This window comes from Serinus canaria, chromosome 1A (assembly GCF_022539315.1).
Source record: "Serinus canaria isolate serCan28SL12 chromosome 1A, serCan2020, whole genome shotgun sequence".
NCBI classification, from domain to species: domain Eukaryota; kingdom Metazoa; phylum Chordata; class Aves; order Passeriformes; family Fringillidae; genus Serinus; species Serinus canaria.
In genome coordinates this window covers 71369714-71394798 of record NC_066314.1, presented here as the reverse complement: position 1 = coordinate 71394798, position 25085 = coordinate 71369714, and the positions used below count along the sequence as shown (strand labels likewise).

Genomic DNA, 25085 nt, shown 5'->3' with positions numbered 1-25085 from the left:
TGTCTCTGACCTGGATCTGCTGCTGAAGAAGGTTAATTTTGTGCTGCTGCTGCAGAAGTTGCTGCTGCTGTCTCGCAATCTGTGAAGAAATTGCACAGAAGAATCATGAGACATGGATCACCATTCCCAGAGTCCATGCACAGGGAGCTCTGACCCTGCCCAGCTCTGCAAACCCTACACTGAGCCAGGGACCCTCCGAGGGCAGAGCTGCTGCAGAGCAAGGGGCACGGGCTCACTTCATTGTGAGAGAAAGGGACAGCTCTGCAAAATGCTGAGCTGCACACAAGGCAGGGACCTGTGCAAACATCTCCCTGAAATGGCCCTGCTCCAACTCCCCAGGAGACAGAACAACACCAGCAGAGAAACCAAAAATTGGTGGAGGAAGGTAGAAAAAGCAACAAAGTAGGATGGCCAGAAATACTCTTCTGGTTGGCACCACCTGCTCAAAAACTCCCAGAAATGGCACTCTGACACCGTGGAGCAAGCAGGGCTCTTGGTGTACAAAGAGACTGGAACCCAGCCTGGGAAATGCTGGCTCTCCAAGGTGTGTCAGTGCAGGAGCTGAGGGGCAGGCAGGGGCACAGGGCTGTGGGGGTGCCTGCAGTCCTTCTCAGGCTCTCTACAGCCACGGGCAGCCTCCCAGAAGGACTTCCACCCTCCCTCCCTCTCCCTGCATGGCTGCAAATGCTGCCCTGGACACATTTCACAGCCATGAAGGGAAAAAGCAGACATGAACAGAGTGAAGAGCTCTAAGGGCTGGAGGGACAGAAACCACTCTTGAACTTGAAAAGCAAATTTGAAGAACTTTCACTGGAGTTGTCAGAAAAGCTCAGCTGCCATGAACAGCCCGTGCAGCACAGACATTGCAAGGAGCTCTGCTCTTCCCCTGTGTCATGCACACCTCCCAGGTAACTTACACACTCCTACTGGGGGAGATTCTGGGCTTTCTTCCCCTTAGGTAGCTTCTTTTCTACTATCAGACTCTTTGCATAATAAACACTCACTCATAGTTAGCTCCACATCTAACAGAGCAAAGGACTTTTTTCTTTCTGGAGCCTTTTTTAAGAAAGAAAAATAATTTTTACCTCTACATTTTTTTTCAGAGTTTGGATATTTTCATTTCTGCATAATAAAGAAGTATACACAATTTCTTCAATTTAAAGAAATCCTAGTTATCCGAATTTCTTATTGCCTTTTTCTGCTGCCTTCATTTTCTCTTTCCCTTTGGAATGCCAGAGCTGTGCTGTGGCACAGGTGACTTTGGGAGGCAGGCTGAAGGGAAGGGCTGGTACAGGATGTCTCCTGGTGAAGGAACCTTGCCAATTCCACCTTCACCCCTTCCTCTACCTCTGCTGTCCCAACAACAGCAGGACACAAACTCTGCAGCTCAAGGTAAATCACTTCTGTTCCCCATGTGGCATTTCAGGTGGGAGGCCAAAATACCCTTTGTTCATTAAAATATTTCTAAATAATTAAAAACCAGGGAAAACCAAGGCTTAAATGTCTGAAGGCAGCAGCAGTGCCTTAGAAATCTCAAGACTTGCTTAAGTACGATACCAACACTGAATATGACAACTATGACAGATTTCAAAGAATTTTGTGAGTTTGATAAAACTCACAGAGCTGCAATTCTGTGATAAAATTTTAAACTAGATATCTAAATATGCTCTGCTCATGTTCAAGTACAAAAGCAGACATTAATTTCTGTTAAAATCTGCCCAGTGAAATCTGTGAGAGAAGTTATGGTTTTGCCTAAAATGCTGTGTGTCCACGTGTGCCCCCTGGAAGGGATGCCATGTCAAAGCCATGTCTGCATTTCCAGCCTAGGGCATGCTTGCAAGAACTGAAAATCAACCCTCTCAAGTGCAGAAGAAAAAAAGTCACACTTGTTCACTGACTCTATATTAATCTCTGCTTTTTTCCACAGCTGGCAAAACCCACCCTCTCCATGTCTCACGTTAAATCCAAGTGCTGCATTTGGCTCTTTTTATACCTGCTCAGGATTTCTGAATTAAAGCTGTTTTGGGGGTTTTCAGGAGGGCTGGATTTGCCTGTTTCTTTACAGACAGTTCAGCAGCCCTAACAGCACTGAAGACAACAGAGAACTGCAGGATACTCTGAGCTGCAAGGGACTCCCAGGGAGCATCCAGTCCAACTCTGGATGGAGAGGCTGAACCCACAGCCTTGGCACTGCTGGCAGCAGGCTCTGAACAACTCCAGGACGTTGCAAATCAAGCTTGCAAGCATTAACACCCCTCTGTAACCTGTTACATCTCCATCCACGATCAGGATCAAACTGCACAGCATTCTCCTGGCACGTTTTTGCTCAAGCCTCTCCACCCTGGAGAACACACAGCAAAGGTTCTGGGTGCAGAGCACCTTCAGGGCACGGAGGCTGGAGCCAGGCCTGTGGGCAGCCCTGGCAGAGAGGGGCTGGGGCTGCAGGGCTCACTCACCTGCTCCTGCTGCTGCTTGGCCAGCTCCATCTGCTGCCGCTGCTTCTCGATCTGAGACGCTGCCAGCTTCTTCTGCTCGTCGTGGGCTGCCAGCAGCTGCTCCCTCAGGCTGGTCAGCTGGTTGATCATGCCCATGAGCTGCCTCTCCTTCTCAGCCAGGCTTTCTGGAGTCCCTGGGCATCAGATGGTGGGGGAGAATGGAAAAAGGGGGGAAGGAGAAGAGAGAACATTTAGAGAGATGCAGCTCTTGATTTTCTCTTTATGGTGCAGCTTTGCTGTCAGCAGTTTCAGGGGAGGCAAAGAGCAGCAGCAGATTGCAATGTGCTGCACACACAGACCTCTCCTCTACAGGAACGTGAGCCTTGGAGGGTAAATCTGCACACAGGCTTGGAGCTGGGGTCCCCCTGCAATGGTCCTTTCCCCCTTCAGCTGTCAGATTACAGAGGGAAATAACACTGCCTGTTTTGGGGAAGTTTCAAGGTTTAAACACTGGAGATCAAAAATCAACCCTTCCACATTTGTAAGACAACAACAATTATGGCAGAAACTTGGGAAAAGGTGCAGTTTCTGTAGAGCCAAAGCACTGATGCAGGGTAAGCATTAACATCCCTCTGTTACCTGTTATATCATCCACATCCCTGACCAGGATTAAATTCCACAGCATTTAAATTGTCAGGAACTCCTATTGCTGTTGCTGCCACCAAGGTGCAATTTAAAAGGAAAAATTCTTTTATAAACATATCCAAAATGTGAGTTAAACACCACTCACCATTACTCTCATTTGTACTGCTGTTAAATGGTTTTTATGGTGGAGCTCAGCAGACACAGACAGAGGAACTCACCACCTCACTTTCATAACCATGCTGAAGAAATTATTTTTCTACCCAGAAGGACAGTGTTATAAAGGAAGGGAAGAAAAAATTCCAAGAAAAATCAAAAGCTATGAATCATACACTACAAAAAAAAAAAAAAAAAAGCACTTTTAATATACGTAGGATCATCTGACTGAATTTCAAAGACCTGAAAATATGTGTAGCAGCTAATCCACAGATATCCCCAATACCACCACACCCTCTCACATGAGTCAGAGCCTATGAAAACCTTTCTAAAAAGCCTTCAGGAGAGGATTAAGGCTATCAGTGTCAGTGCCTCCTCTGAAAATAGCCTGCTTTTGGGACTACCCTGCCACACAAACCCCTTTCAAGCACAGGAAGCATTCTTCTGCCAATGTCACCCGTGCTCTCCAAGTGAAAAAAAAAAAAAAAAAAAAAAAAAGAAAAAACCTGGCGACTACAGCAAGCATGCTCCTAGCCAACTATCAGTCAGACATGGAAAGAGCTACTGGTAATGGCTCATTTAGCCTCCCCCTGGCAGTGCAGGAATGTTCCCTGCAGTATTTCACACAGCCTGCTCCCCTGGATTGAAATGTCTGCCAGGGTGAATCCTCTGCTCTTGCTCTGGAAGGCTGCACCACAGCCTTTGAGGGGCCACTGGGAGGCCTCTTTGCTTGATAGCTTGATTTACTTTTGGTTTTGGTTACTTTTACCTAATTTCAGTGATGTGATCCCGAGCAACATCCATGTGCTGCATTAGCCAAGGGCAAGCACTCAAACCCATTTGTAGACAGCCATGTGCAAGTGGAAAACCTCAGAGAACCACCAGGAAAATTGTGACAGAAGAAATGCAACTGAATTGTTTTTCATTAGGGTTCTGGAAATTTCCGTGAAAATATTCTCACCACATAACAAAGAACTACAGCAGAAGATTCTCAGATAAAGCCTCCAGAAAAACTGTGGTACAAGCTGGAAACTTGAGAAACACACTGCAACAGAAAGCATAGGCCTTCAAACCTGCTCTGCTCAAAGCTGTGAGGAGGAATGGGAGCCAGTGCTAAAACACACCCAGGGCTGAAGAAAACACTTCCAACGATGAGCCTTCCTTCCAACACTGCAGACAGAGAACTGCCACAAGAAATGCATTTGCCACCTGGCCATGGAATTGATCAGAGGTCTCGACTGCCACTCCGGCATCCTTTATTTGCTGCTCCCAGGAGAAAGGTGCTGTGCTCCCAAGGGGTGCAGAACTGCTCTAGGTGCAGTGTCCAAGGGTGCAGAACTGCTCTAGGTGCAGTGTCTCCAAGGGTGCAGAACTGCTCTAGGTGCAGTGTCCAAGGGTGCAGAACTGCTCTAGGTGCAGTGTCCCCAAGGGTGCAGAACTGCTCTAGGTGCAGTGTCCAAGGGTGCAGAACTGCTCTAGGTGCAGTGTCCCCAAGGGTGCAGAACTGCTCTAGGTGCAGTGTCCAAGGGTGCAGAACTGCTCTAGGTGCAGTGTCTCCAACCAAGGGTGCAGAACTGCTCTAGGAGGCAGCCCCTGCCTGGCCTGTCCAGGGGGTTAGCACAAAGCTCCTCTAAGGAACACTCCCCTGCACTGAGGCTGCCACTGAAACACCTGAGAACAGAATATTCTGTGTTTATTTAGTGATTCAGCAGGTATTTTATCCCCAACTTTTACTGAGGGTGGATGCAAGCATGAGAGAGAGGGGAAGAAGGTCCTGCAGAGAGAAGGAATGCTCAGGAGTGCCTCAGCCCTTGAGAGAGGGAGAGCAGAGAGCAATCACTGTCCAGCACACAGCACAGCTCCTCAGCACTGCTGCTTCATCCCTGGATTCTCAGCTCCTGCAGCAGCCTTCAGCTGGGAATCAAAAAAAATGCCCTTTGTAAAGTTAAATTAATCCCCATCTTTAAGTTAATCTGAAGGGTGGAAGAATGTTTCCCCATGTGTGAAGTGACAGGCAGAGAGCTCACAGTCCCCAAGAGAGGCAGAGGAGCTGTGCTGCTCTCCAGCCCCGTGTGCCCAGGCTGGGGAGGAGAAGGCACAGGCAGGGACACCCCTCCTGTACTGGGACACCCCCTCCTGCACAGGACATCCCTCCTGCACTGGGACACCATTCCTGCACTGGGACACCCCTCCTGCACTGGGACATCCCTCCTGCACTGGGACATCCCTCCTGCACTGGGACATCCCTCCTGCACAGGACATCCCCTCCTGCACAGGACATCCCTCCTGCACAGGACATCCCTCCTGTACTGGGACATCCCTCCTGCACTGGGACACCCCTCCTGCACAGGACATCCCTCCTGCACAGGACATCCCCTCCTGCACTGGGACATCCCTCCTGCACTGGGACATCCCCTCCTGCACTGGGACATCCCTCCTGCACTGGGACATCCCCTCTGGCACTGGGACATCCCTCCTGCACTGGACATCCCCTCCTGCACAGGACATCCCCTCCTGCACTGGGACTCCCCTCCTGCACTGGGACACCCCCTCCTGCACTGGACATCCCTCCTGCACTGGGACATCCCCTCCTGCACTGGGACATCCCCTCTGGCACTGGGACATCCCTCCTGCACTGGGACATCCCTCCTGCACTGGGACATCCCTCCTGCACTGGACATCCCTCCTTCCCCGGGCATTCCTCTCCTGCACTGGGACATCCCTCCTGCACTGGACATCCCCTCCTGCACAGGACTCCCCTCCTGCACTGGGACTCCCCTCCTGCACTGGGACACCCCCTCCTGCACTGGACATCCCCTCCTGCACAGGACATCCCCTCCTGCACTGGGACATCCCTCCTGCACAGGACATCCCTGTCACCGACATAGTTTATGAAAAATCCTTTACTTAGGAATTTTCCTCTCCTGAGAGCTGAGAAGCCTCAGGAACGGACTGTAAACAATTCTTATCTGCTGCTGTGGAATGCAACGGGGAGAAATCTGTGATTGGCCCCATCAGACTGTTTCCAGTTGAGAGCCTATCACAATTCACCTGTTCGGCCCGTCTCGGGCTGAGAAGACTTCAGTTTACACATTCTTTGCTATTCTTAGGATAGCCTTGGTAGTGAAATCCTTCTCTTTATTCTTTTAGTATAGTTTTTATATCTTATATATCATATAATAATAAATCAAGCCTTCTGATGCATGGAGTCAACTGTCTTGTCTCTTCCCTCCTCCTGGGACCTTGGAAAACCGCTGTAATACATCCCCTCCTGCACAGGACACCCCTCCTGCACAGGACACCCCCTCCAGCCTGCCTGGCTGGCACAGGGCAGCAAAACCCTTCAGCAGCTTCCTCTGAGTCCCGAGAGCAAAGTGCAGCCTGCAGCTCTTGGTGCTGGGCACAGCAGGGCCAGGGATGTGCTGAAGAGTGCAGGGGAGGCCAGAGCATCACCAGGGCTGGAGCAGCTCTCTTCTCAAAGGCTGAGAGTTGGGGCTGCTCAGCCTGGAGACAAGAAAGCTCCAGAGACACCTTCCAGCACCTAAAGGGCTTTTGAAGATGGGGATGGACCTTTCAGCAGGGCCTGCTGTGACAGGACAGGCAGTGGTTTATACTAAAGAGGGTCAGTTCAGCTTGGATATAAGGAAGCAGTTCTTTACAGTGAAGGTGGTAAAACACAGAACCAGGCTGCCCAGAGAGGTGGTGGATGCCCCATGCTCAGAAATGTTCAATTTTCAGGGCTTTGAACAGCCTGGAGCACCGAAAGGTGTCCCTGGGCACTGCAGGGTGAGCTGCTGCCCTTCCCAAAGCCTGGCTGTGAGCTCAGGGCAGACACCAGCAGCACATGCAGCATGCAGCCAGGCGCAGATTCACTCGCCTCCTCATCATTGTTCTGTTTTCAGAGACAATCTGAAGTGCCCACAAGGGGTGTTTTATATCCCCCTTACTAAGTACAGTGCATAATTCCAGGGGTTTATACAGCTGGAGTGAAAGTACTCTGACAAAAGGCAGACTTCTTGCATTACATTTCTCGAGCTATTTCAGTTTGCTAATAAACCAAAAGGGAAAATTTATCAGCATCAGCTTTATAAAAAAAAATCTTCTCTTGGAGAATACTTCCTGGAAAACATGGCTTAGTGGGTACTTTTTTTTCCCCAGGACTAAGCCATCCTTCCAGTAACTGGAATAGTACTTAATGATAATTTCAATTCTTTGAGGTAATAATTCCTTGCAAAGTAAGAACTTGGATAGCCACACTCTCAAGTGACCTGCACAAAACCTGAGGCAAAAAAGGGATCAGCTATGTGGCTCTAATGAGAGATGGTGAGTTCTGTGCAATTTCCCTTGTCTTACTCACACTTCCATGCAAGCTCCACTGATGGTGAGTCACAGTTTTGACATATCTTGCAGGTAACTGCTGGCTTGTAAATGTGTGAAAATGATAAAAAAAAAAAGGAAGTACTTGAGTCAGACAGTCTTTATAATAATGTTAAGTGTTTGCATTTAGTTTAAGTTTGGTATTTTTTATGTCAGCCTTATTACTAGCACACCTTTTGTATAATTCCTTTTTTTAAAATGGCCAACAGAAGTGCCATTTCACACTGCCACGGCCAAGCCTGGACTGCTCTGCATTCACACAGAGGCCAAAGCATGGACAGGGCTATTTATTTAATGGTGAGGTGAGGCCAACAGTGGCTCACCACCTAAGTACAACCAGCTCCAGGATGTTCTTACTGCAGAGTTGAGAGCTCCAGCTGGTTCTGTACCCTTGTCTAGATGCTGCAGGCTGGGGGTAACAAGGATGGTGGGCTTTTGTCCTACCCTCACCATTTTCTCTGTGTTAACCTGCAGGAGGTCTAAAGCTGTGTCGTGGTGTGAAGTGCAGCAACAAATACAGACAGTTCTCAAGTTATCCTTTTCACAAAGTAATGAACTATCACAGGGCTGGTGACCCTGCAAGAACCTGGGAGGGGTGCAAACCCCTGTCCCCAGCAGCCACCTTCAGCTGCTTCCTACTGACCTCCCTGGGGCTGCTCCAAGCAGCACAGAGCTGGGAATGGCTCTGGAGCTGGGAATGACTCTGTGGTTCTGGAGCTGGGCATGGCCCTGGGGTTGGAAATGGCCCTGGGGTTGGAAATGGCCCTGGGGCTGGGCATGGCCCTGGGGCTGGGCATGGCCCTGTGGTTCTGGAGCTGGGCATGGCCCTGGGGCTGGGAATAGCTCCAGAGCTGGGCATGGCCCTGGGGCTGGCCCTGACACCTCGCAGTGCTCTCACCCCAGCCAGGCAGCAGGGCTGCCAGAAAACCCCACGTGTCCATCACAGTGGGCACACCTTGCCAGCAAGCTGGACCACTCCAGAGAAATGCTGAGTGAGAGCCTCGAAACAATGGCTCAAGGATTGCTGTGAATCAGCCTGAGAGCCAGGACAAACAGCCACTGCACATTTGCTGTCCAGCAGAGCCTTTAGCACCAGGCCACCTGCCCTCCAGGAGAGGCTGCTGTGGGTGCTCTCTCTGCTCCTCCACTGCAATGGCAGAACGTGGATTTTCCCCACCTGGGGGAAGCAGCTCAGCAAAGGACCATCAAAGCACACACTGCAGGCTGGTAACTGCAGAAAGAACCAAGAAAAGAGGCTCTCCAGATGTGCCAGCTTGTCCTCTATCACCGTGAGCAGAAACCCAGGAAAACCCCGTGTTGTGGATGCAGCAGCCACAGCAGATGGCAATGAAAGAAGACTCAGATTAGTGGCATTCTGTATCACCAAACCTAAACTCCATCTCAGATCAACACCACCCATAATGGTGTTTAAGTAGTAGAAGAAATTTACTCAAATGTGAAATAAACTATTACACATTCTTAGTTCTGATTCACAGTCTCAGACTGGCAGTGACAGTAACATTTTAATAAACATTAGAATGAAGACACCAATATGACCAAATGACACACTTCAAGTGAGAAAAGGAACAGGAGAAACCTTGGCATTCCCACCCAAAACAGAACCAGAGCAAAAAAAAGGCAGAGGAACTGCTTCTGCAATCAAAACAGTAAATACTTTGTTATAATGTATTAGACAGAACGAGATGTAAATGAGGCACTGGGAAAGCCAATATTTTCTTTAGCAGGCATTTTGAGCTTTTGCTGCAAATGTTCAGGCAGTGGGGGGGTTTGCTCCCAGCCACCAGGGATGGGCATGGCCCAGGGCAGGGCTGTCCCAGCCCCTCTGTCCCTCCCCACAAAGTGCAGTGACACCCACTGCCAAGCCAGCTCACTGTCACAGGGACTGCCTAAACAGCTTTTGAACTGTCAGCATCTGTCTTTCAAAGGGAAATCAAAGAAAACAATGTGCGAGCACAAAGCCTGGAAGACATAATAATATTGTATTATGTTGGTGTCATTAGCCGTGCTTACAAAAGGGAAAAAAGCCTCCTGTATCTACAAAGTTTTCTACGGGGAAAAACTCATTAAATGGAAATAAGAATATTTTGAAGTGCTCTGTATTCAAATAATGCTGGGATGTATAATAATAATTAGAGCATGCAGTATAAAGCATTTTTTAATTTCAAAGCGCCACCTAATTGATCTTCTTTAAGACTGTTTGCAGGTAGAAAGGTGATGGCATGCATTATGTTTTTCAAGAGCAAACCGAGGCACAAAGTTTTTAGCAACTCTCTGAAAGTCATTCTGCACTTTATGTGGTGTAGGAGGTTTTATTGCTGCCTCGGTGAAGTCACCAGCAGAACTCCTGCAGCAAGGCCAAGAATTTCCCCACTGACTTTTAACAGTAATACACGTTAAAGAGATAATTAAGTCTGTGTTTGACCCAGTTGGAGACGAGGTAGGGTTTCAGCCAAGGGGACCCTTATGAATGAAGCAATTATTGATGTCATCCAGCCCATGGAGCAGGAGCCCTGCCACAGCACAGCCTCTGTGACTTTGATGTAACAGCCCTGAGACGAGGGCTGAGCTGCAGCCCATGCATGAGCTAAACACTGAGTCACCTCCAAGCATTTCCTGCAATGCTGGCCTTTTGCAGCAGGCTTTTTTAGCCAGCAAAGGTTACAGTTTTGACACAAAAATGAAGGGTTTTCAAACTGAACAGGCTATTAACCAAGCCATCCTCAGAAAGAGTGAAATCCTACTAGTCCTAACTGCACCAAATCCAAAGAATAAATAAAATTACCAGCAGTTCATGAAAGAACTATCTTTTCTAGAGGGTTTTCTTACAGCATCTTTCCTCCACAGTATCATTCTCATCCCAGTGTCAGCTATTTTTTCCTCATTCCTCCTGCCAGTTTTAACCTTGACATTTTAGAAATCTAAACCCAACAATAATTTGCTTAGTAAGGAAACCAGGAAAGTAAATCAGGCCACCTAGTCTTCTACTTTAAAGCAAACTAATCTGTGTCATGCTCTCCCTAAGTAAAAATCTAAAATTCTGTTTGTAACACAGATGTAAAGAGGAGCATTCCCACCCGTGCTGCTGACCTGCCCTGCAGTCACTGATAAAGCAAGGAGGAGCTGATGTTTCCCTCAGCAAAAGCAGGCTGAGAAACACTTCTAGCTGGCTGAGCTAAGTTCAAATTTAACATCATCTTCCTCCTGCTCCTGAGCAGCAGTGGGAATGTTCATGGCCAAGCAGTGGGGCTGGGCTTTGAATCCTGTCCCTGCTGGGATGTGTGGCTCTGTGCCTGGGAACCTCCCTGACCAACACTGCTCAGAGCTTCACTCTGGGCTGGAACAGAGCTTCTCAGGCCACTCAGTCCTGCAGCTGTCAGCACAAAAACATCTGAAACCTGGCATTTGTCATTTAAGCCACCTCTGCTACACGATGACTGCATCTTACAACTACCCACCTTGCTAAATTCAATCATTTCATCTCATTGCTGAGGCCAGTCAGCAGAATGAGAGAAAACTTTCTGAGTGCTTTTTACTTGGCAAGAAAAAGCAGAAACAGAAAGAAGGAAAGAAAAAGTGCACAGTTCTGATTTGCCTGTACCTACAGATTGAGGGAATGAATCCTCTCTGTCTGACAAGGAGAATTCCACTTCAGGGCAGAGATGTAAGGAAGGTGTTTATTTCAGCAGACAGACATTTTTCACCTTCTGTGATGTCAGAGCAAGGTGAAGAATGAGTAAAACCAAATTATGAGCTGCCCTGCAGCAGCCCAGCACCCCGGTGTCCCACCGGGCTGGAAGGAGGCAGGCACTGAGCACTCTCTCTTTGCTGGCAGAAAGAAGCTCTGGTACAGCAGAGCACAAACAAAGCTCGCTATTCAACCAGGTTAGCAACTCATTGTCACGGTGACAAAAGGAACAGACAACTTTGTTTGTGCTGAGGCTGCTTCTCAGAGGTTACTCATTGTTTTACTGTCTAGACAAGAAGTTAGATCCGGGCTAGGAAAATAGCACTTGCTGCTGGAATTTTATGCAGCAGCAGGAAAAAGAGTAAAAAGTGTGTGTGTGTGTGTGTTTGCTTTGTTGTGACAAGCTGGCAGTTGCAGCTCAGTGACATTCAGCTCTATCAGGTAATTTTAGAACCATGAAGCACAGCTTTAGGACCCAGCCAGCTCTCTGAATAATTTTTAAATATACTGGTTTGGCCCCCAAAAGTTCAAACAAAGTCACTGGCATTTACGGCCTCAATAAGTTCAATTTTATTCCATTATCTCTATCAATAATCACATCTTAAAAATAAAATTAGAACCTGACTTTTCGAGACCAAATTAAGTACTTTTATGTACAAAAATCCACAACAACCTGAATTGTCTGCTTTGCCATAAAATAACATTTTTAGATGCTGTAAAAAGAGACTCCTCCAACCCCAGATACACAACCCTCAACTCACCCCCCATTCTGGGTCAAACAGGAGCAGCTCCATGCAGCCACCACTCCCCCCCAGGCTTTCCTCTGGCCTGAAGAGCTCTGTGTTGGCTCAGCCAGCCCTGGCTGCCTCTCTGCAGCCTGAGGGCACCTCACTGCCTGGGGATCAACCTGCCAAACCTCCTCCTGAAACTCAGGATTCCCTGGGTGTAACTGGGCAGGACCCCATGCACCCCAGCACTGCTGGAATGTTACAGAGGACTAAAGCTCCGTTTGCAATTTGCTGCTATTAACCCCCTCAAAAAAGGGAACACAAAGAAGAAGACACCAAGTAGGTTGCAACAAATACGGAATTTACCCTGGTTAAAAGGTGACAATCCAACATATCTTACCTCCTTCACTTAGGACTCTCACCCTCCTCCTCTTGCCTCTCCACTTACAATACTACTCACAGAAAAATAATGCAGAACATCCAGAGCTGACACAAGTTTGCAAACATTTCTGAACCATTAATTTGCAAATGCAAAATTGACACATCTCCTGGGGATCTGTGCTGTATTAGTCAAAGGTTTAAACCCAGTGTATTCCCCATGAATAATCCTTCTCCCTTTCCCCCTCCTTCTCCCTGTCCACATGTAAATGCAGAATTTCTTGTCTTTAGTTTACAGATTATGTGATCCAAAGTGTCACTCACTGGATTACTGCACATAACCTGAGCACTACCCTGAGCTTACTTGCCTTCAACTTGTGCAGCATTACTTAACTGGAATTATCCCTCCCAATCCATACAGGAATCTGCACAGCTCACTTATCTCAAGATTCTGTGTGTCACCTACCAGATTATCCCTTTTAATCCAAACATTGAATCTACATAACATATGTCTTTAATTCAGGGGCTCTGATGAGCTATAGTATCTCTGAATGGATTATTTCTCTTTAGCCATTATTGGCAGCCCTAAGCCCCCTCCCTGCCTACTCTCTCGTGCCCATCCCCTCAGCACAGGGCCACAGGCAGAGTCTGCAGCAAGCACAGCTCCATGTCCCATCAAAGCCACCTGACAGCACCTGCACTGGCACTCTGGGACCTGGAACCAGCTCCTCACACAAAACACACCTGTGTGCTATGGTGGGCTCAGAGCAGGGCTGGCAGGCTGGTCTCACTTTCAGCTACCTCCATACAGGTGTGCTCACTCCAGCACAGCCCCCAGAGCCACCCAGACTGGCTGAGGAGCTGCAGAGCAGGGCTGTAGGCTGGTGTCACTCTCCATACAGGTGTGCTCACTCCAGCACAGCCCCCAGAGCCACCCAGACTGGCTGAGGAGCTGCACAGCAGGGCTGTAGGCTGGTGTCATTCTCCATACAGGTGTGCTCACTCCAGCACAGCCCCCAGAGCCACCCAGACTGGGTGAGCTCAGAGCAGGGCTGTAGGCTGGTGTCACTCTCCATACAGGTGTGCTCACTCCAGCACAGCCCCCAGAGCCACCCAGACTGGCTGAGGAGCTGCAGAGCAGGGCTGTAGGCTGGTGTCACTCTCCATACAGGTGTGCTCACTCCAGCACAGCCCCCAGAGCCACCCAGACTGGCTGAGGAGCTGCAGAGCAGGGCTGTAGGCTGGTGTCACTCTCCATACAGGTGTGCTCACTCCAGCACAGCCCCCAGAGCCACCCAGGTTCCCCTGGGCACAGTGAAGAGCTGACTTTAACCCACCAACAATCCCTCCCACAGGGAGTGCCGGGAGCTTCACCTGAGCTGTTTACAAACTGACCTGCACAATACAAAAGCTCTTTCAAACCACAACAAAAATACATCAGATTCAGACCTGCCCACTCTTTCTTAAGAGACTTGGGCACAATCACAGTTAACAATGCCTTCAACAGAAAACCAGCTCAGAAGGACTGGGAACAGAAGTCTGTTTAACCTTTTGTTCCACACACCTATTCAAAATTAGCTAAGTGGGGAACATAAAAAATATGCATTACTGTGTCTTGCCAAGTTTCAGCAGAGAGATGGACAAGATTAGCAGCAAGGCTTTGTGCACACCAAGGAAGTTTTAAGAAGAGTTCTCATCGTGGTTAAGGCTGCCTCACTCACCCCAGTGTGAGCAAGGCTGGACAGCCCATGATACACCTGAGGCCAAGCACCAGTGAAAGAGAAGCTTCATTTCAGAGTTTAATCAATACGTTAATTTTATATATAGGAACGATCACTGATAATTAAGAAATAAATGTATTTTTGGTACCTTTTCCTAGTGACACTGGGGACAGCACCCACTCTCCCACTGCAGTGCACAGCTAACAAGGCAGTCCCACTGACAGCAGATAAGGAGATGATTTTCCTTCCTGCACACCCCCAGTTTGAGACCTGAAGATCTCTCTGCTCCACTGAATCCAATCAAATGCATTACCTAAGAATAATCCAAGGCCCTGGTTTGGAATAGGATAGTAAGTAAGTTTGAACAGGCTTTAACCAAGTCAATATACAGCTTTACAGCCTCACTGTAAATACTTAATTAAACAGCACTTTGGTAGGTTTTGTTATACAGCAACTTGCTTTGAGCACAGTAAAGATTCCATGGATATCAAACCAGCATTTCTTAAGAAACCTCTAGTGCCAAACTTGCAATTTAGCCCCAGACTGTCTCTCTGAAGAAGCACAGGTGTTTGAGTTACAGTTCCTGCAGACATGAAAGGTTCTAAAGGCTGCCCCGTTTGAAGAGCATTCCCTGGCAGTACCTTTGGGTCCAGCTGTGGAGTAAAACACCCCATTTCCCTTTCAATTAGTGACTGGATGGATACAGACCCTCCTAAGTGTGATCTTCAATCTGCAGCTGCCTCTGCAGACACTCAGAGATGGCTCTTGTGTTTTATGGGTGTGCAGATGAAGAAAGGCGGGTTTAAACAGCAGCCAAAGGTGACAAGGCAACCAAGAGAAACAACTGAACACAGAACACGGGGGCCTGGTCACTTCCAACCACTCACCAATTTCCCTGTCTTTAATAAAATATCACTGCTCTCTAGCTGAAAGGAAATCACTCTAATAGAAAATAAAGTCTTCCTCTTCATCTCCCTTTCTTTACTCTCTCCCAGATAATAAAACTCGATGGTAATAACACAGACTTGGGCATTAACAATATGTAGCCTGGTGCTGAGCCTTTTTGCACATGATGTACTAAAACTCCCCCAGACCTAATGAAAAACACAATGAGATTTTGAGCAGTTAAATGGAAAAAACTGTTCAGTGTGTAAGACAGTTGGGCAGCACAGCTCCTAGTGCTGTCCACATTCCAGGGTGTATTAAACATAAGACAGTGCCTAAATGGGGGTTTCCAAATATCACTAATAGAGAAGTGAGGGGCGGAAAAAAACGCAGCTGCCAGGCCAAGCACAGAGAGAGAAGTTAATTAAAAAATCACAACTGGAAAACTTCGTAACTACAGAATGACAGAATCATTCTGTAGCATAATATACGTGTGTTTGTACACGTGTGTGTGGGTACAGAGAGCTCAACTTGCACACCTTTCCTGCTGCCTCACTAAATATAGCTGCAGCACAGCTGAGCCATTGTTTGTTGGCTGCTCAGGGCTGATGGTGCCATGAAAACCACATTCCTGGGCACTAAATAATCAGCCTGCCTGACCCCCCAAGAATCTGTAAGTCAAATTCATTTACCCCCAGAGGGCAATGCTCTATTGTATCCTCCCTCCTTTCTAGCCACCTAGGAACAATGGACAATAATTGCAACTGTCACGGCAGTCAGCAGGAAAAATAAACCAGTGCCTGTTTTCACAGCTTACTGCCAAACTTGATCCAAACACCTAATAACCATGCCCCCAACCACAGAACCACAGTGGCACTAAAAAGCCTCAGATGTGAGCCTTTTGAACAGAGCTGCAGAACAATAACTCGACTTGTGTTCAAAATATAAAGCTAAAAACCAAAAATTAAAGCAAAGAAAAGTCTTCTTTGAGGCTGTGCTGCTGCTCCCCATCCTTTCCCCCAGGCACGACTGAAAGGACTGTTGAATTTCTCTGGTGGTAGCATATAGCTGGCTGCTGCTGCTTTCAAGTTTGGCTTGTGAAAGGGAAAAGAGGAAGGGAGAAAAAAGATTGCCCTCCAAAAGAAAAAGATCATAGGCAGGGGGAACAGACCACCTTCTCAGTGCACAGCACTCTTCAGAGCAGCTCTACAGAGTGCAGGGCACTGGAGAATCACTGGGAGTCCTTCTAAAGCCTCCAGGGTGTCAGGAATTAGAGGCTCCACACACTGGGAGAGATCTGCTGAAACACACACCCAAAGTGGGAATCAAAGGTGCCTCCCCACACTCTGTCCCTGAAACACCTTAAAGATGCAGCAGATCATGGCAAAGGGTGGTGTCATTCTGAAACAAAGTGCTTTTAAAAGCCAGAACTCCCAGGTCAGCCCAGGGCTGCCCTTCCTCTTTGAGACCTGTTGATTTACACACATGGAGCAGGAATGAAGAACCCAGCTTTGGCCCTCTGGAGCCACAATAATCACCACCATCATCATCATCCTCATCACAACACCACCTCAGCCTGCTGGGGCTGGAGCCCTGCATTGTTATAAAGTTATTCCACAGATGTAATGAATACATATCTTTGAATTATTCTCCTGGGGAAACCAGGGAATATTTTCCCCTTTGGGTAAGGCAGTGGAACAGCACAGGGTGATGCTGGTGGCTTGTCAGTGACAGGCTGGCAGGCCCAGAGAATTAAAATAACACTTTCTCTGCATCTGCACCAACCCACAGACCTGTGAGAGCACCTTGTGCTGTGTGAATACTGCACACCTCCTGTGCACAGGGTCCTTACACCTGGCAGCACAAGGTCTGGGAGCCTGCCTGGGTGAGCAGCTCTAGCTCAGGGACAGCAGGAGCAAGAAAACATTCCAAAGTACTGGACAGAAACCCAGCCCTGCCTGTAAGCACAGGGAGAGAAGGGCTTAATTTTAATTTCATTCTACTTTCACATTTCCAAAACAACGTTGGCTTGGGTTTTGCTACTCCAGATGCACACTGCTATAAACGGGAGAAGAATCAGAGTCACTGCTTCTTTGCAGAGTGACAATGGCTGCTCTGAAAACTTGCAATTTTTGACACGTGTGTTTTGAGTGAGTTCCTCATCACAAGCACTGCAGAGGAATTATAAAAATATTAAATTACACGAAAACAAACAACCACAGGTTCCCTAAAACGACCTCAGATATATGAAATGGGGAAATATCTTGGCAAAGCAGAAACTACTGCTGCTGGAGAGTGGTCAAATTCTGTCATTTTCCTTCTGGAGCACGGCTTTAAAAGAACATGCTCTAGTGCACAGATGTTGTACGCTGTCTTTTAAAATCTGCACTGGCTAATTTCAGTACCTAGAGGTACCATTACACAAACTTTGCTCTTTTTATTCTTCCCTACATGCAAAAAAAGTAAAAATAAATAAATAAATAAATATACATCATCAAATCTGTCCAAAAATAAACAAGGAAATCAGATCACCCTCAAATTTCAGGAACTGAGGTCTGCTATACTCTGATACCACATATGTCTCATACTGACTTTTTTTCCTCTATCCAGCAATTAGGATGTGCTGGTTTATAACAGAGAACGATATATGCAACAAAAGCTTAATGTAAATTCACTCACTTAGGGCAAGGCAGCATTTCATTGATTTATATGATCACAGATGGGAGTGCATACATTTCATTTAAACCCCAAATTACCGTGTTTGAAGGGGAGGGGAAGAGGAGCAGACAAAGTTCCACAAAGCCAGCGGTATCTGTATATTCATTCTCAATTTCCTTTAGCAGAGAAACAGCGTTACCTTTTATTTCTCCAAAGTTCCCTGATCCCATGGCAAGAAGCTTGTCTTTCCAGTCCTTTGATAGTAGCTTTTCAATACTGGGAGTTTCTGAGTGAAGGGGGGGAAAAAAAACGTAAGCAAATCAACATGACTGTCTCCACAATAGAACTCATTAAAAGTCTATCTGCTAAAAATAAGGCCAACCCTATTCTGGGCCCCAGTTCGTAATGACTTCATCAACAAACTGATAAGAGGGGAGGGAAGAGAAGGAAAAAAAAAAAAAAAAGGAACAAAAAAGAAAAAAACTGAATGTGTTTTGTCACCTGCTGTTTCAAAACCATTAGCTTTTTCCTCTAGTGGAACAAAGCTCCGGTAATTCCGTATTACAATGGGAACATATAAACCTGCAGTTCATTGTTTTTCAATTTGGTGAACAAGTTGCTGCCTATAATGGATGCCTGTCAGTTTCTGGGTGTTAGTCTGCAGTCAGAAAATAATTATGTTGATAAAATGCGGAGTAAAGAGAGAGAGAGAGAGAGAAAGAGAGAGAGAAGCAAAGAATTAGCTCCTAAATCTGCTACATGTAATTATATCCCTCTGAGTCTTTACAATTACATCCACTTTATAATGTGTGTTTAAACATCGTGTGGTGGTAAGCACACTGTGGAAAGATTTTCCGGTAACACACGCATTATAAATAATAATAAAAAGTTGGGCATGGAAAAAAGCTTTAAAAGACTGCAAAATCCAGAGGGAGAAAAGGCATCGCTTAGAATGGAAACCCATTATTTGCTCATTTCAGATTCTATCACTTCCTTTAAAAATAAAATAAAATATATTCGTTCAGTATTTCCAGGAAAAATGCAGCGAGGGTGTGGATGGGTCTGATATTTATGTCTGCAACTCTTGTGTTCTGACCTCTTTTTGTGTAGAATTTTAATGCATAAGTAAATATAAATGCTAATAAAATTCAGAGAACATTAAACTCAATTCCAAACAATGTAATTGTATATTCTTGTCAGCATTTAGATGGGTACACAATTACAATGGCTTTCAATCCCACGATTAGCACTGCATTCAGTTAGAAAATGGAGTGTACTAAAAGATAAGTGTCCCAGTATGTGCCATCTAAATAACAATACCCACACTTATTATCTGGATCTAAGACATCCACCGCTATTCTCCGCATCGGTGTTTATGTGTATTTGTATTTGTTCAGGCATTTGTTTACCCCCTACCAGGAGCATAAAGGGAGTACACGTTAACTTATCAAAGGGACCGTCTGGCCTAGAGACCGCGCAATTATTAGCAACTGGTTAACTTTCCCCACAGTAAAAACCATTACGAGCAACCTTCATTATCTCGTTTGGCTAATTGCGCCTCCGGTCCCCAGCCGCAGCTCGGGGCTCGCAGCGCCGCGGCTGCTCGGGGCGGCTCTGCCGGGGGAGCTGGGCGAGCCCCGATGCCCAGGGATGCCCTCCTGCATCTCTCATCCGTCAGGCTGTGCGCACGCAGGCAGAGGGACGGACGGACAGACAGACAGCCGGGGGCAGCCCCGCGTCTGGCCGGAGAGCAGCGACAACCTCCGGATGCCACCGAGAGCACAGGAGGGGCCGGGTGCGCTCCGGGCTTGTTCACCGGGCAGCGCCCCGAGCTCCTCCCGCGCCCCCGGGCTGATCCGGGCTGATCTGGGCCGCCCGAGGCACATTTCTCCAAGGGTGATCCCCAAGGGTGTCTCGAACCCCGCGGAACCCCGGGGACGCCGGCGGAGCCGCTCCGAGCGCGGCCGCTGAACCGGGGCGCCGCCGGGCTCCGGCCACTGCCGAACTTCGTCCGTTCCCTCGAAGCATCCACGAAGGAAACCATTTCCCACAGCGGGAATAGGTCAGACACACACTGCCCCTTTCCCTTGGTTCCTTTTTTTAGATGGTTTTTTTAATGATTATTGCTCCGTGCTTTTCTGATAACTCCGGCACGGCGTGCGCACAGGCCGGAGCGAGCGCGGCGTTTGCGGCGGAGAGCCGTCAGTCGGTAAAAGCCAACAGACCTTTGCAAAGCAGGAATGCGGCAACAGGGATCCATTGTGAGCTGACAATGGGCTCCAGAGCCTCCAGGCACCAAAAGCAGCCCGCCTTACTTTTAAGTCCATTGTCAGCAAAGTCCGCGACAAAGCTTTTCCCCCGCGGCTGGACAAAACCCTGGCCGTGGTACGCTCGTGGAGAAGCCGAAGTCTCCTGCCGAACTTGCTGCCTTAAAGCTACAGGAGCCGCTCAGGAGCCGGGGCTGCCCGAGCCCCGCCGCGCTGCCCGCGGGATCCCTGCTTGCCTGAATCCCAGTTTGCCTGAAGCACTGTTTGCCCGAACCCCTGTTTGCCGGTATCCCTGCTTGTCTGAATCCCAGTTTGCCTGAAGCACTGTTTGCCAGCATCCCTCCTTGCCCTAACCCCTGTTTGCCGGTATCCTTGCTTGTCTGAATCCCAGTTTGCCTGAAGCACTGTTTGCCAGCATCCCTCCTTGCCCGAACCCCTGTTTTCCCGAACCCCTGCTTGTCGGCATCCCAGTTTGCCAGCATCCCTGCCTGCCGGCATCTCTCCTTGCCCGAGTCTCAGTTTGCCGGCATCCCTGCCTGCCCGAACCCCAGTATGCTCGAATCCCAGTTTTCCAGCATCCCTGCCTGCCCGAACCCCTGTTTGCCCGAATCCCAGTTTTCCAGCATCCCTGCCTGCTCGAACCCCTGAATGCCCGAATCCCAGTTTTCCAGCATCCCTGCCTGCCCGAGCCCCCGGCTGCCGTGCCCCCCGCACGGGCCGGTGCCGGTGCCGGTGTCGCTGCCCGGGCTCTCGGAGCTCTGCCCCGCCGCAGGGCTCCTGTTCCAGCCCAGCACGGCGAGCGACGCCGCGCACGAATGAGGGGGGAGTAATGAATGCCGTGGACGGCCATGTATCAATGACTGAATTTCTGCGAGAACGGTAAAGATCTCAGTAGGAAATCACGATTAGAGATGTGAAAGGCCAAATGGCAAAATCCCAATAGTAACAATGCATCTGTTCATTAATGTGTGAATATGAGTAATATGAAAATTTAACACAATTATAAGCCCCCTCAGCAATCCTGATGGCATAAAATAGATTGTGGTGATCTAATCAGTGCTTCCCCTGTTGAAATACTGTATGTTAACTATTCCAAATAATATTATATAGATTTTTTTCCTTTAAAAACCCCCAAGCAATCATATTAAATTGATGTCCTAACTTAGTCTCAAACCTCTCTTGATCCAAACTGCCTTTTTTACATAAGACACTTCAACCCAATTTTGACACAGAATCGGCAAATAATCATCCTTCTGCTAATACTGAAAAAGAACTTTAATTCCAAAAGACAATAGCTTCCCCACCCCTATAGCTGCACGGAGCCAAGGACCTAGATTAGATTACAGCTTGTTTAATTCTATTACATACCATGTTAACATCTTGTACTTACATAAAATATGCTATTCATATACTCAGCCTATCGCATTTCAGTAACTGCTTGTGAAATACCTTATGCACCATGTCTTGGAAAGAAACATTTATTATGTCATTTATGTACCCCATTAAAAAAAGATCTGAAATTTACACATCTTCAATAAAAATAACTGTTTAAAAGGTTACGACAGTAGAGGTTCCATGAGTTATACAGAAACAAAGTCATCCTTTGTTCAGCTTTTTTTAGACCTGATTGGGAAGATGATGCTCTCAAATTAAGAGAAGAAATAAACGCTGTCTCTTGTTTGCAAGGCAGGCATTCTCTGGATTCACTGGAAACTCAGTAAAACTTTTAATGCTTGCACATATGATGTGCAGCTTGAAACAGGGAAAGGTGGCCTGCACACAGGAACTGCTACTCCTGATCCCTACTCCAGCTGTTCCTCTCCTCTCAGATTCCCCAAAATCGAGTTTTCTCCATGCAGAATCTGAGCTGTATGGTGACAGATTCTGGGTGTGTATCAGGACAGCCATGGATTACAGCGCTCTGCATTTCCAGAAAGCTGCACACGGTGTTCTGAGTATTCATAACACCTCCTAACTCACCCATTGAGAAGAACCAGAATTGCCCCTTTCCTTCTCCCAAGCCCCACCTGAGCTGAGTCCTCCCCAGCCCCCACCTGCAGTGGCCCCATGGCACACAGCAAACAGTCCCAAGCCACAGCACAGGATGAATTCATCTGCAAGACTGTTCACAGGCTGCTTGTGAACAGTAGCTCGGTGACGTCTGACATGTTTGCTCCAGACACACCATGAGGAGTGCTGCACGTTCTGCAGGAGAGGATTACTGAGAGGGCACCAAAGAGAAGGACTGAGATGGAAAGAAGAACAGGAATCATCAACTGAGCACTGCCCAAGAGGCACCTGACTGAATCAACAGAGATACAAATTAATGCACAAAAATTATTTCTGCTGCCTCCACTCAAGGCATTGATCAGTCATTAGCTCTGTCTAGAGATACTTATGGACCTTGGGCTCTCCTTCTTTCCCCCTGCCTCTGCTGCTTGTCTGCAACACTGCATATGGCAGTGCCCACTGGGGAATTGTGCCAGGAGCTGCTCAGTGCTCCTGCCCACTGCTGAGTGCCCCAGAGCCAGCAGCTCTCAGTGCCCCTGCCCACTGGTGAGTGCCCCAGAGCCAGCAGCTCTCAGTGCCCCTGCCCACTGGTGAGTGCCCCAGAGCCAGCAGCTCTCAGTGCCCCTGCCCACTGCTGAGTGCCCCAGTGCCAGCAGCTCTCAGTGCCCCTGCCCACTGCTGAGTGCCCCAGAGCCAGCAGCTCTCAGTGCCCCTGCCCACTGCTGAGTGCCCCAGAGCCAGCAGCTCTCAGTGCCCCTGCCCACTGCTGAGTGCCCCAGTGCCAGCAGCTCTCAGTGCCCCTGCCCACTGCTGAGTGCCCCAGAGCCAGCAGCTCTCAGTGCCCCTGCCCACTGCTGAGTGCCAGAGCCAGCAGCTCTCGGTGCCCCCCAGCCCTGCCACCCTCTGCTCCCAGCACCACCCAGACTGACTCCCCCACCCACAGCAGTGAGTTTTGGATGCCAGCAGGCAGCACCCCTCACACAGGCCTTGGGCACAGGGAATGAAGCCACCTTCCCTGGGCTGGGAGAGTCCCACTGTGGATCTACCTGTGCATCCATGGAACTGCCCTGGCACTACTGGAAAGAAATGAACATTAAAGGGCTTTTTAATCTGAGTTTTGGTATGCTGACAAGCATGTCACCATCCCTCTACTCCTGCATTTGATATTTAGGTACAGCTTCACTTGCTTGCTCAACAGCCCTGAAGTTGTCACACTGGCAAAGGAGAGGTTTGTTCCCAGGAAAGGGATGAGGCTACAGAGCCATAGGAAGAGAGAAGCACAGTTTTTATCACTGCTGGACTTCTGTTGCATTAATTCTACTTCCTGAAGTTCAGTTTTTGGAGCACTGTAGCTCCCCTTTGGAGTGGACCCAGTCCTGCTCTCAGTTCAGAGGCAGCACACGTGCACATGTACCTGGGCCTGCCCTGGAGCCTCCCAAACCCCAGTCCCACCCAGCATTCCCTCCAGGCCCAGCTCTCCAGCAGCTCTCTGCAGTCCAGCTCCAGGGTCACAGCCTGGACACCCACTCACACAAGCTCAGAATGTGCTGGGTGCCAAACCTCCCCTGCCCCTCTCTGCTCCTGCTGATCACTGACTGACAGCAAACGCAGGTCTCGTGCAGCTGCTTCCAGAGAAAGGACACAGCTCAGCAGCTGGGCTGTGCCAAGGGGAGAACAGGGGCTCTCCCCACAGGCAGGCAGGTCCAAAGAGCCAGGCTTGAAGGAGGAATGGAGAGAAAGCTCTGAGGTCCCAGAGACAGCAGTGACTGAAGGGCAGAGGCTGATGTGAGCTGACTACAGGGCAGGAGAGGGGTAACTCCTGGAGCCCTCACCTGCAGGGTGTCTGGTGGCCAAGGAGGTGCCCACAGGGTTCCCTCCTCGGTAACACAGTGAGCAGAACTGGCCCTGGGCTGAGAGAGACAGACTTCTTGGAAAAAAGGGAAAGGAAGATTGACACCGTTGAGTCAGGGATGGACTGGATGACTCCAGCTCTCAGAAGGTGAAACAGAGCAATAATTTATTAGCAAGAAGTGGTGAGCTCTATATCTCACTCCCTAAGCTGAGACCTGATTGGTGTCCAGGTGAAAACCTCTCCCATGACTGGTGAGCCATGAAGAGCACACTCTGGAGAACCACAGCTATGAACAATGGCTGCAGAAAGAGAGACAATTATTGTCTTAATTCTTTTCCTCTGAGATTCTCAGGCTCAGCCTGGGAGAAGTTGTCTCTGCTGTTTCTTTGACTGAACTGAGAATATCCCCAGAGGGTGTTTGGCCTGGGCAAGGACGATGACACCAAGTGGAGCAAGAACAGAGAGGAGCCAAGGGTTGCTCAATGCCCAGCCAGACCACCAAACATTCCCTGCCAACAGGAGCTATCCCTAGGGCAAGGAGTGTTGGGCTGGCACAAATTATCATGAATGAACTTCAGCATTGCCTGACACACCTCCCACTTCTGGCAAGCACCTTCCTTTGTATCAGGAAAGCACTGGCAAGCACTGGGCTGGCAGCCATTATTCACTTTTTCTTCTGCTCTGGTCATAAATACGTTCCGTCTGTCAGTCACAGGTCCACCTGTCAGTCACAGGTCCACCTGTCAGTCACAGGTCCACCTGTCAGTCACAGGTCCACCTGTCAGTCACAGGTCCACCCAGTGTCCTGCAACCCTCACCCACCAACCTGCCACCCCACGGCACCCTGCTCTCTGCTCAGGCACCACAACAAACCCTCTCTGGCCTAAATCAGGAAACAGGATTGAGGCCAGATTTCCACTCTGCTTTTAACAGAGCAGGGACACACATCCATAGAAGAAATTTCTCTGTTTATGCCCCCATTTTGTATTAAGAAGCTCTCACCTATGCAAAATCAGAAGCAATTTTCATAGCAAGGAAAATGAAGCCACTATTATGAAGGGATGGTTGGTATCAGCAGGTTACATAGACATGCAGCATCTGCATCCACATATGGTTCTCCATCAACAGAATCATGCTTTTAGGGAACTACTTGCAGCTAGGCAAGACACTATGAATCATGAGCAGGCACAACACAGAATGTATTTAAATTTGGAAATCAAAGACCACAAAACATACATTTTTCTCTTGCTTTCCAGGAAGCGCTGCAATT

At 48.4% G+C, this 25085-nt stretch overlaps 1 protein-coding gene across 6 annotated transcripts in view; it reads right to left on the bottom strand.

Annotated features, from left to right (window-relative positions):
- Positions 1-25085, bottom strand: part of SOX5 (SRY-box transcription factor 5) — a 293023-nt gene that overhangs the window by 145335 nt on the left and 122603 nt on the right. For 4 of the 6 annotated variants that reach the window (XM_018919866.3, XM_009095179.4, XM_018919870.3 and 1 more), the window contains exons 4-6: positions 17886-17972; positions 2457-2629; positions 11-79 (exon numbers count right to left, since the gene is read on the bottom strand). In XM_018919866.3, coding sequence (XP_018775411.1) covers positions 11-79; positions 2457-2629; positions 17886-17972 — 329 coding nt within the window. The remainder of the gene's footprint in view (positions 1-10; positions 80-2456; positions 2630-17885; positions 17973-25085) is intronic. The other 2 variants (XM_018919869.3, XM_050969802.1) reach the window with 1 other exon arrangement.